At 35.9% G+C, this 12335-nt stretch overlaps 1 protein-coding gene across 5 annotated transcripts in view; it reads right to left on the bottom strand.

Moving 5' to 3' along the window:
- Positions 1 to 248: 248 nt before the first annotated feature.
- Positions 249 to 12335, bottom strand: part of EXOC1 (exocyst complex component 1) — a 67194-nt gene continuing 55107 nt past the window's right edge. For all 5 annotated transcript variants that reach the window (XM_027598715.1, XM_027598719.1, XM_027598718.1 and 2 more), the window contains 4 exons: positions 8137 to 8320; positions 5506 to 5705; positions 2063 to 2257; positions 249 to 421 (listed from right to left, as the gene is read on the bottom strand). In XM_027598715.1, coding sequence (XP_027454516.1) covers positions 269 to 421; positions 2063 to 2257; positions 5506 to 5705; positions 8137 to 8320 — 732 coding nt within the window. In that variant the 3' untranslated portion in view covers positions 249 to 268. The remainder of the gene's footprint in view (positions 422 to 2062; positions 2258 to 5505; positions 5706 to 8136; positions 8321 to 12335) is intronic.

Raw genomic sequence — 12335 nt, 5'->3', positions numbered from 1 at the left:
TCCTTTCACATGCCTCTGTTAGCACATTTGGCCAAGTGACCACCTGCAACAGGTAGGTCTCATGTTATTAATCACACAGATAAGGCAAGTTGTATATAACCATTCCTCCTACCCAGTCTGTTGACTTAAAGCAACAAGGGCTCCCTAGCACCTAAATCTTTGTTTTTCTTTTCATATATATATATATATATATATATATATATATATATATATATACACACATATATATATATAATAGTAGACACTTCTTTCATTTATCTCTTCTTTTTTAGTGGGACTGTGCAATGCTGGAACAATAATCTAGAATGTCCTGAATAGTGAATTCCATTGTAACACCAGATCCAGGATAACAGCGAGCTATCAAACCTTCAAAGTGCTTGTATTGGCGTATAAATTCATCTTGCATAGAGTGCCACACCACCTATTATAAAAATGAAAATAAAAGTAAATTATGAATGGAAATATAAAATCAAGTACGTAGAAATAATGTCAAGATATAGTCTAAGATTTTAGCAGAATGTAATGGTTAAGAACATGCATCTTTGCTCCTTCTACTTACAAGATATGTGACCTTGAGTATGTTACATCACTGCTCTGGGCCTCAAGTTCCTCATCTGTAAACCAGGGTAGTAACAATAATACCTTCCTCATAAGTTTCTTGTGAGGATTAAATGAGTGCATGTATATAAAGTGCTTAGAACAGTGTTTGACATGGTATGCACTCACTACATTTTAGCTATTATTATATCTACTACAATATCCAATAGAGATGTGAATATGCACAATTATACATAGAACTAAGACTAGTAATTAGATGAAATGCAACACTTACAGCTTAAATTTCATTCTAGATGAAAGTTTAAACATTTATCTAAAATTGATGATACAAAACACTGCTTGATAACGTAAGGGATACTCAAATGAGACAGATTATATATAATCCAATGATTTATGATTTAGCAGTGGAAACTACTATGTAGATAACTATCAAGGCAGAATCTGATATATACACTGACATATTAGCTAATACTAACAGGTGACATTTATTGATGCTTACTCTGTCTCAGCACAATACAAAGTACTTTATATATGTATTATTCTATTTAAGTCTCATGACTACCTGGTGAGGGTGGGTGCTATGACCGTCATCACTACCCAACAGATAAGGGAATGTATTCTTCCAGGATTTTTCCTTGTAAACCCTTAATCTCATAAATCCTAAATTCCTGTCACCTTAAGTCTACGTACTAAACATTATTACACTTTTTGCTTTACATCTTTTAGCTCATGGTGTTTCTTCTATCTGCGACTCCTCGCACTTTATCTGTAACTATCTGACTTTCAGAGGCAAACACAAATGCAATAAAGGCTTTGATGATGTTGAAGTCAGAATTATTCTCCCTCATCTTTGGGCCTTTCAGTATGGTTCATAAAGAAAAATAGCCCAATTTGGGGTTTAAATCTGGCTCTACCATCCATTCGCTGTGGGATCTTGGTCATGTTTCTCTACCTCTCTAAGCTCTGATTTTCTTACCTATAAAATGGGCAATACAATAATAGTAGTGTCCACTATACGAGAGAGGTATTATTTCCACTTTTCAAATAAGAAAGTTGAGGCTCACAGAGGTTAAGTGACTTGCTCAAAGTCATGCAGCTTAATCTTGAGCCAGATTATGAACCCATTTCTAACTCTGGCTCCCATGTTCAAAATTACTCCACTGTACTATACTCTATTCCATTTAGTTACTCCCCTCAAATCTAAAAAACAAACAAAAAGCCTAAAAAAACCCTGCCCCACCCCCAAACAAAAGAAAACAACTCATGCCTCAAAACAACAAAGCAGAAATATAAAATGAACAGGAATAGCCATATAAACATATTATAAATATTATTCCTTTTTTCCTCACAACTCATTAGTCTGGTCTGTACTTTATGGCACTTTATGGAAATTTCCTCCTGCACTAAAATTAGAAAATCTGTAGCCTTTCTAGAGGACTCATTTGAAGAAAAGCAAAACATTTTAAGATGTGCAATCTAGGATGGTTAACAGAATGAAGCATACCTGAAGTAAGTTTTCCTCTTCACATAAATGTTTATCAACCTTCTTGTAGAGGTTATCTAGACCTTTTTTCACTTCCTTTCCAGGATACTCTTTAATGACTTTACGAAGTTCTTGTTTGTTAAATGCAAGTTGATAGCTTACCTCCTCCTCTCTTATACCTTGTGCTACTCGAGCTTCAACGCCTTCAAAGAAATGCTTCAAGGAAATGAAAAAAGATGTGGAATACATATACAATTATGCAGTCATCAAAAAAAGAAATCTTGCCATTTGCAACAATGTGGATGAAGCTAGAGAGTATTATGCTAAGCGAAATAAGTCAGAGAAAGACAAATACCATATAATTTCACTCATATGTGGAATTTAAGAAATGAACAGAGGGGGCAAAAAGAGAGGCAAACCATAAGATACTTCTTTTTTTAAAGATTTTATTTATTTGACAGAGAGCAAGAGAGAGAGCACACAGCAGGGGGAGTGGCAGGCAGAGGGAGAGCGAGAAGCAGGCTCCCTACTGAGCAGGGGGTACAATGTGGGGCTCAATCCCAGTGTCCCAGGATCGTGACCTGAGCCAAAAGCAGACGCCTAACCGACTGAGCCGTGCAGGTGCCCCACCATAAGAGACTCTTAACTACAGAGAACACACTGAGGGTTGCTGGAAGGGAGGTGGATGGGGGGATGGGCTCAAAGGGTGATGGGTATTAAGGAGGGCATTTGCTGTGATAAACACTGGGTGTTGTATGTAAGTAATGCATCACTAAATTCTATACTTGAAACTAATATTACATTGTATGTTAACTGGAATTTAAACAAAAACTTGAAACTACAAAAAAAAAAAAGAAACTAAAATAAATAAAAATAAAAATGTAAAAAAAAAAGAAATAATGGCTAAGCACTGCCTTTATTACCAAATTAAAAAAACTCTCCTTATAAAACAGTGAAATTTATTCACTGTGTAAAACTCTAGAAAATATATAAAAGTATGAAGGATAAAATAACAATCAGCTATTATTCCACTACTCAGGATAACCAGTGTTAACATTTTAGATTTCCTTCTAGTCTTTTTTTTTTTTTAAAGATTCTATTTTTTAAGTAGTCTCTACACCCAAAGTGGGGCTTGAACTCACAACCCTGGGATCAAGAGTTATATGCTCTACCGACTGAGCCAGCCAGGTGCCCCTCCTTCTCGTCTTTTGATATGAGTACATAAGTGAGATTATAATATTGTATGCTATATTTTCTATGTAATATTTATATTTTTTTCCAAAGTATAAATTTGAATGGCTGCATAATATTCCATCTAATGACTGAACTATAATTTATACATTCATTCCTCATTGGATATTTTTTTCACTTTTTTTTTAAAGTTGTTAAAATCTACTCAGATTAAAAGAAATTTATTATAAACAAAATTGTCATAAATATCTTTCATACATAACTATTTACCCACATTACTGATTACTTTTCAGCACAAATTTCTATGACTACAATTCCTCAGTTGAGGAGAATAATGGTAAGTATTCTGAAGATTCTTCATACACATAAATTGCTTCCCAGGAAAGTTCAATCAATTTATATTTCTGTCAACAGTACATGAGACTGCTATTTACCATATTATCATCAGCATTACCACAATTTAAAGAAATCATTGCATTTTGATGAGTGAAAAAGATTTATTTGTTTTTTTATTTCACAATTCTTTTGGCTATAAATGAAGTTAACCTGCTTTCATATGTTACACAGTATATTCAGAACCCTTGCCCATTTATACATTGGGATCTTAGTGCTTTTCTTACTGATTTTAAAAAGGTATTTTATATTTTATATTACTGATTACTGGATTGTTATAAATATTCATCTCAAGGAGTCTTTGAAATATATTTGTCTTTTAAATATGTAGTTTTATTGATTGGCATGCCTGTATTTGAGCACTATACAGTATGATCTAATACTGAAAAGCCAATCCCCCTCTCATTTTTCTCTAAAATTTTCTTGGCAGTTACTATTTGTTTGTTCTTCATTAAATTATTATTATTATTATTATTGTTTTTGCTAATAATTGTTTTGACAAGTCTATTCCTGGTGCTTTTAAATTTTTGTTTCTACATAAACTTTTAATTGCTTATTATGACACACAGGAAATAAATTGTTTTTTTATATATTTATTTTGAATCCTGCTACATTATCATAGATCAGTAATTTCAAAGTATTATATTCAGGTAATTATAATCTTGACTCTCTTTTTCTTTAGAGTGAGAGAGGGAGAGAGTGCATGTGAGCAGGGTGGGGGGGGAAGGGGGAGAGGGAGAGAGAATCTTAAGTAGGCTCTACTCTCAGCATAGAACCTGATGTGGGTGCTTGAGCTCATGACCCTGAGCTCATGACTTGAGCTGAAATCAAGAGTCAGATGCTTAACTGACTGAGCCACTCAGGTGCCCCGTTAACTCTTCTTTTTATATCTTTTATTTATGTTTCAGTTCTTATTGCATTGGCTAGAGCTTCCATAACAATGTTAAATATTAAAGGATCTAGCAATGTTTCTGCTTTAAATTTGATTTCACAGGGAATGACTGATGCTGCAGTTAGGTATCACATAGGATTTAGGTCTGAGACAGACCTTTTACCCTAAAGGAGTATCTGTTCTTAAGTTTTAGAAGGAATTGTTTCTGTATTTGATTAAATATATTTTAAGCATTTGTTGTTGACAGCAGATAGATAAATAAAATCTTTTAAAAAATATATTTATATATTTAGACAGCATGCAAGCAGAGGGAAGGGCAGAGAGAGAGAATCCTCAAGCAGACTCCCGCTGAGTGCAGAGCCTGATGCGAGGCTTGACCTCACCCCTGAGATCATGACCTGAGCTGATACCAAGAATCAGAGGTTCAACCAACTGAGCCACCCAGGTGCTCCAAAACCATCCTCTCTTAATTTTAATGATCAAATATGCTGTGGGGAATGACTCTCAGTTCAGGAAAGGAAGGGAAAGAAAAAGGCAATGAAAAACACAATTTTTGGTTTTCCTTTTATCTTGATAAAAGTTTTCAAAATCTTCATCTGAACTAAGGTTAAAGATCAGCCATTTGTGAGGTATGAAATAAGAGAGTCTGGTATAACGGAAAAGCCTAATCTAGGGTTATTCCCCAGCTTTGCTACTTGCCAGTTACTGTAACTTCAAGCAAGTTTATTTACTTTCAGTTTCTTCATCTGTAAAATGGGTTAACACTACCTTACCCCACATCATTGTTTACAGCAATTAAAATAAGAACATACAGAGCACCTAGCAGTATCTTAGTACACCGGAACCTTTGATAACTGGGTCCCTCCTTCATTATCCTTTGCATCAATGCATGAGCAAAATTAGGATGAATGTCTTATGTTTTTCATATATAAATATATGTATAGAGATTCAAAATCAGGAAAATAATACTGAATGAATATATACTTACATTTAGTTTTTCAAGAGGTTGCCCTAAAGAGTAAATGACATAAGACTGAAGGTGATCTGTGTATTTTTGTTTGGCTTCTTTTTTTTCAGCTTCTAGACATGAGATTTTCAAACGAGAAAGTGTTGCAAAAATATGGTGAAAATTTTCCATCATAACTACATCCCTGGGGGTCTTCTGGCTTTCGTTTGCTACTTTCTCCACTAAAATAAAAAAAGAAAAAACATAATAACATCCTGACATGAGTATTACCATATTTAGCTATAAAAATATTTATGTGATTTTTTTCATTTGTAAGTTTAAGAAGTAAGCACATTTCTGGACTTAAGATATTCTGAAGGTTCTTCATATCCACCTAGCCCTAATAAAAAAATCACTCTAAAATAGTCATATATACATATATATATATGGAAATGTAGTATATAATAAAGGTGGCTTTTCAAATCAGTGGGGGAAATGATGAATTATTCAAAGTGTGTTAGGACAACCAGCTGGTCCTTTTGAATACACTAATAAATCTGGATTCCTATTTCCCATTTTCAGCCAAACAAATTCTAAATCGCTCAAGTACTTAAAAATATAAAAAGCAAACAGGCAAATATAATCACAAGTACTAAGGAAAATAAAGCTAATTAAAAAAATAATTTTGGGGCGCCCTGGTGGCTTAGTCGGTTAAGCGTCTGCCTTCTGCTCAGGTCATGATCCCAGGGAACTGAAATCAAGTCCCCCATCGGGCTCCCTGCTCAGCGGGGAGCCTGCTTCTCCCTCTGCCTCCAGCTCCCCGTTTGTGCTCTCTCTCTCTCTGTGTCAAATAAATAAATAAATAAATAAATAAATAAAATCTTTAAAAAATTAATTTTGTGATAGCATGACTTTTTTACAGATGGTCCAAAAATCATAAAGGGAGATATGGATAAATCTGACATGGAATTTCAAAGCTCTTGCATAGTAAAAAAAAAAATACCATAAACAAAATCAATTTAAGTCTATTAAGTTGACAAAGAATAAAAAGACTGATATTCAGGGGCGCCTGGGTGGCTCAGTTGGTTAAGCGTCTGCCTTCAGCTCAGGTCATGGTCCCAGCGTCCTAGGATTGAGTCCTGCATCGGGCTCCCTGCTCTGCGGGAAGCCTGCTTCTCCCTCTCCCACTCCCCCTGCTTGTGTTCCCTCTCCCGCTGCGTCTCTCTCTCTGTCAAATAAATAAATAAATGAAATCTTTAAAAAAAAAAAAAAGACTCATATTCAACATTAATGAGATGTGATGAAAACTTTCACCAACTGCTCAGAACACTAAACTGGTATGACCTTTCTGTGAGGCAGTTTGGCAAAGGCCTTGAGATCTATGTAAACCTTTTGACCTGGTAATTCCATTTCCAGTAATTCACGCCAAGGAAACTATTGGACAAGAATACAAAAATATACGCAAAAAACTGGAAACAAAGTAAATGCCTATTAATAGGAGATTTAATAAATAATGATACATGGAATACTATGCAATCATTAAAAATGATTAGTTACAATATAAATCGACAAAAAGAGGCATTAAAATTTATAGAGTAGCATGTTCCAAAACAGAGTGTAAGGTATGATAAAAACTTTTACATTCAAGAACATACACACACATACACACACAATATGCACATATATATGAAGGAGAAATATTGAAAAATTTGGACGGATAAAAATTAAATGTTATCTTTCCTGATGAAATTACAAATTATTTTTATTTTTTTCTCTATTTTTAAAATGTGTTTTTTGATTTTTGGAGGTGTATAATGAGCATATATTACCTTACAGTCAGACAAAGCAAAGCTATTTTGAATTTCAATTTTTTTTTTTTTTTTTTTTTTACCTAGGCTCCATACCCAGAGTGGAGCCCAACCTGGGGTTTGAGCTCATGACCTTGAGATGAAGACCTGAGCTGAGCTGAGATCAAGTATTGGATGCTTAAACAACTGAGCCACCCAGGCGCCCCAAGGTTACTTGGAATTTTAAAAGAAATATCTACCATACAAACATTCAATCATGTAATTTATCTATCTTTCCCCTAGACATGCTTCCACCAAAAATGTCATATGTAATTGGTAAGATGATTCTACTTCCTGTCAATTGTTTCAGCTTTTAAAATTCCTGAATATATGCAAGCAGATCATTTATTTCAAACTAAATGGCACATCATAAAGTTTCTGTAACTTAATTGTGGGATCTGCCACAGGAAGACAGCAGTTTAGCATTATTCTACCTTATGTGACAGATATGAAAACCGAGGCCTAAGAGGTAAATTGATTTGCTTAATGTTATACTGCCTATCATCTCCCAAGACTCTTGCTAAAATGCAAATGTAAAATCCCATTTTAAAATTTTTTAAAAAGGTTGTTTTTTTTGTGATTAAAAAAGGAATTCCAATTTTGCATAGCGATAATCCCATATGAACTAAAATAGAAGCGGTTCCTGATGAATATGAATGGGTTTTACATACTGCTTATTTTTTCAGGTTTAAGAAATACCTTTCAGAAAACTTAAATAAGACTATAGAATATGGAAAATAATGAACATATCTATCCCCCAACTTAAGTGACCATAAATAGTGAAAACAACGAACCAAAAAATTCTTTAGTACATAACAAAGCTTACCATTAACAAATACTCCTCTGATAAGTTTAGTATATGCTTTATCTAGATCTCCACGACGTTCAGCGTTTTTAAAGATCGATTCTGCGAGTCCAGCAAATTCTTCAAATTCAGCAACAAATGGAAGAATTCCTACTTTACTCTTCTTTGAGATTTTTACTTCTTCCATTTGCCTTATTTGGTTACTCTACAGTTAGGCAGAAAGCAAGGGAGAGAAATAGCCAAGCACGTTAGAAACAACATATAATCATAAGCAAATGTATATATCATAGGGGAAAGACATAATTTAGTATCTAGAACATTTTGGATGTTTACTAATTACAGATTAATACAACAGGGATAACCAAGAAACACTACTTTTATAGTTTAAAAAGTACATATTATTTAAAACAAGATACAATCAAACTTTGTGAAGCTCAAGTTTTTGTTCAAAGTGAAAACAAGCACTAAACAATTCTATCATTCATGAAAGATAAGTATAAGGTGATTGCTCATTTTGGGGCAGAGTAGATACCAGGGCAGGCACAGGATTTCTCTAGGTTATTTCTAGTTGGTGGCCATGTGGCCAAGTTTGAGAATCATAGTCATTTCCAATTCTCATTAGCCTAAAATTTGTGTTTGGATAGACCAGTTCTTTTAATTTGTGGATATGAGAACAGAGAGGGAGAACAGGCATTTCTACAATGGATTTACACTACATAAGTTTGCCATGTATCTATTAGTTACTTATCCTATTTTTTCTCTATTTATTTCAGCAAAGTGCTTGTGTATGATGGCGACAAAGTACAAAAGGGATGTCTCATATAGACAAAACCTAGATATTTGGGTTCAAAAAGATCCATGAATTCAATTATGGTTCTGCGTACTTCTCAGAGCATCTAGATAAGAATTACACTGCCAAATACTGTTAGACATTTTTACTTCTACCTAAAATTTTATAAATGCTTTTAGGGGCATAACTTGAAAATCCTAGGACATGTGGCTTAGAAAAGTATTCTTTGTAGGCTATAGGCATTATTATTAGAAAGTCCTGTGGAATACTGTCAACCACTTGATACTGTCTTTAATGCTACAGCATACCCATTTTATTGCACTTTGCTTTATTGCACTTCACAGATACTGCATTTTTTTTTTTTTTTTTTAACAAATCGAAGGTCTGTGGCAACCCTGTATTGGGAAGTCTGTCAGTACTATTTTTCCAACAGCATTTGCTCATTTCACGCCTGTGTCACACTGTGGTAACTGTTTGGCAATATTTCAAACTTTTTCAGTATTCTTATATTTGTTATGGTGATCTATGATCAGTGATCTTTCATTTGGGGTGCCACAAACCATGCCCATATAAGATGGCAAACTTAATGTATGTGTTCTGACTGTTCCATCAAGCAGCCATTCCCCCATCTCTCTCCCTCTTCTTAAGTCCAGACACAGTTTTATTCTCTGAGACACAATATTGACATGCGGCCAATTAAGTGTTCAAGTGAAAGGAAGGGTCTCATGTCTCTCACTTTAAATCAATAGCTAAAAATGATCAAGTTTAGTGAGGAAGGCATGTCAAAAGCTGACAGGCCGAAAGCTAGGCCTCTTGTGCTAAACAGTCACGTTGTGAATGCACAGGAAAAGTTTTTTTTTAAGGAAATTAAAAGTGCCACTCCAGTGAACACACAAGCTGTAAGAAAGCAGAACAGCCTTCTTGCTGATATGGAGAAAGTTTTAGTGGTCAGGATAGAAGATCAAACCAGCCACAACATTCCCTTAAGCCAAAGCCTAATCCAGAGCAAGGCCCTAACTCTTATTCTGTGAAGGCTGAGAGAGGTGAGGAAGGTGCAGAAGTGTGAAGCTACCAACCTCTGTTGGTTCATGAAGTTTAAGGAAAGAAGCCATCTCCAAAACATAAAGTGCAAGGTGAAGCAGCAAGTGCTGACAGAGAAGCTGCAGCAAGTCCCCCAAAAGATCCAGCTAAGATAATTCATAAAGGTGGTCACACTAAACAACAGATTTTCAGTGTAGACAAAACAGCCTTCTATTGGAAGAAGATGCCATCTAGGGCTTTCCTAGCTAGAGAGATAGCAATGCCTGGCTTCAAAGCCTCAGGGGACAGACTGACTCACTTGTTATGGGCTAATGCATCTGGTGACTTTAAGTTGAAGCCAATGTTCATTTACCATCCCAAAAATCCTAGGGCTTTTAAGAATTATGCTAAATTTACTCTGTCTGTGCTCTATAAATAGAACAAAATCTGGATGACAGCTCATCTGTTTACAACACGATTTATTGACTATTTTAAGCCCACGGTTGAGACCTACTATTCTGAAAAAGAAGAGATTCCTTTCAAAATATGACTGCTCATTGACAATGCACCTAGTCACATAAGAGCTCTGATGGAGATGGACAATGAGATCAATGCTGTTTACGTGTTTGCTAACACAACATCCATCCTGTAGCCCATGGGCCGAGGAGTCATTTCAACTTTCAGGTCTTATTATTTAAGAAAAATATTTTGTAAGGCTAAGCTGCCATAAATAGTGATTCCTCTGATGTATCTGGGCAAAAAAAGTGAAAACCTTCTGGAAAGGATTCATCATTCTAGATGCCATTAGGAACACTTGTGCTTCATGGGAAGAGGACAAAAGTAAGCCATGAACAGGATTCTAACCCTCATGGAGGACTTTGAGGCGTTCAAGACTTCAGTGGAGGAAGTAACTGTAGCACATGCGGATATGGTAGAAATGGTGAAAGAACTAGAATTAGGAATGGAGCCTAAAGATGTGACTGAATTGCTACAATCTCATGATAAAACTTTAATAGATGAGGAGTTGCTTCTTATGGATGAGTCAGGAAGGTGGTTTCTTGAGATGGAACTGACGCCTGGTGAAGATGCTGTGAAGACTGTTGAAATGACAACAGATCGAGACTATTACATAAACTCAGTTGACAAAGCAGCAGCAGGGTTTGAGAGGACTGTCTCCAATTTTGTGAAAGAAGTTCCACTTCTTTCACAGTAGTATCAAATAGAGAAACTGTGAAAAGGAGAGTTGATAATGGGGCAAACTTCACTGTTGTATTATTTTAAGAAACGGCCACAGCCACCCCAACCTTCAGCAACCACCACCCTGATCATCAGCAGCCATAAACATGGAGTCAAGACCCTCCATCAGCAAAAAGATTAGAACTCGCTGAAAGCACAGATGATGGTTAGCATTTCTTAGCAATAGTATTTTTAAATTAAGTTAGGGACATTGTTTTTTAAATATAATGCTACTGAACACGAAAAGACTACAGTATAACATAGACATAACTTTTATACGTACTGGGAAACCAAAAAATTCATCTGAATTCACTTTATTTCAATAACTCACTTTATTGTGACACTCGCTTTATTGCAGGAGCCTGGACCAACCGAGCCTGCAGTAACTCGGAGGTATCCTTGTATTTCACTTCATCGGTATTGATCATTGCGAAAAGTAAAAATGGATGCAGTAGAGAGGGGAGCGTAAGGCTGCAGGTGTTGGAACCAGACTGTCCGGGTATGAATACTAATTCCGTCACTTTTTACTGTCGACCCGGGCAAAGTAACATAATCTCTCAGAGAGTCTACCTTATGGAGGCAGGAGGAGGTTGTGAAGATTAGATGAGATAATGTGTGCAAGGTGCTTAGACCTGTGTCTGGTACACAGTAAGCACTAATTTATGAATGCTGGTCTACGGTGGTTATTAAGTTGCATGAAGATTTCTGTTCAGTGTGGCACATAAAGGCACAGGATATAATTATAGCCTGAATATACTTAAACATTAACAGGACATATTTTATTTATTTATTTATTTTAAAGATTTTTTTTAAATTTTATTTACTTATTTCAGAGAGAGAGAGAATGAGAGAGAGAAAGCACGAGGGGGAAGAGGGTCAGAGGGAGAAGCAGACTCCCCGCCGAGCAGGGAGCCCGATGTGGGACTAGATCCCGGGACTCCAGGATCATGACCTGAGCCGAAGGCAGTCGCTTAACCAACTGAGCCACCCAGGCGCCCTATTTTAAAGATTTTTTATTTATTTGACAGAGAGAGCACAAGCAGAGGGAGAGAGAGGGAGAAGCAGGCTCCTTGCTGAGCAAGGAGCCCGATGTGGGACTCGATTTCCAGACCCTGGGATCATGACCTGGGCCGAAGGCAGCCGCTTAACCGACTGAGCCACCCAGGCGTCCCAA

Source organism: Zalophus californianus, chromosome 2, assembly GCF_009762305.2.
Source record: "Zalophus californianus isolate mZalCal1 chromosome 2, mZalCal1.pri.v2, whole genome shotgun sequence".
Classification (NCBI taxonomy): Eukaryota; Metazoa; Chordata; class Mammalia; order Carnivora; family Otariidae; genus Zalophus; species Zalophus californianus.
This window is presented reverse-complemented; position numbering and strand designations above follow the sequence as displayed.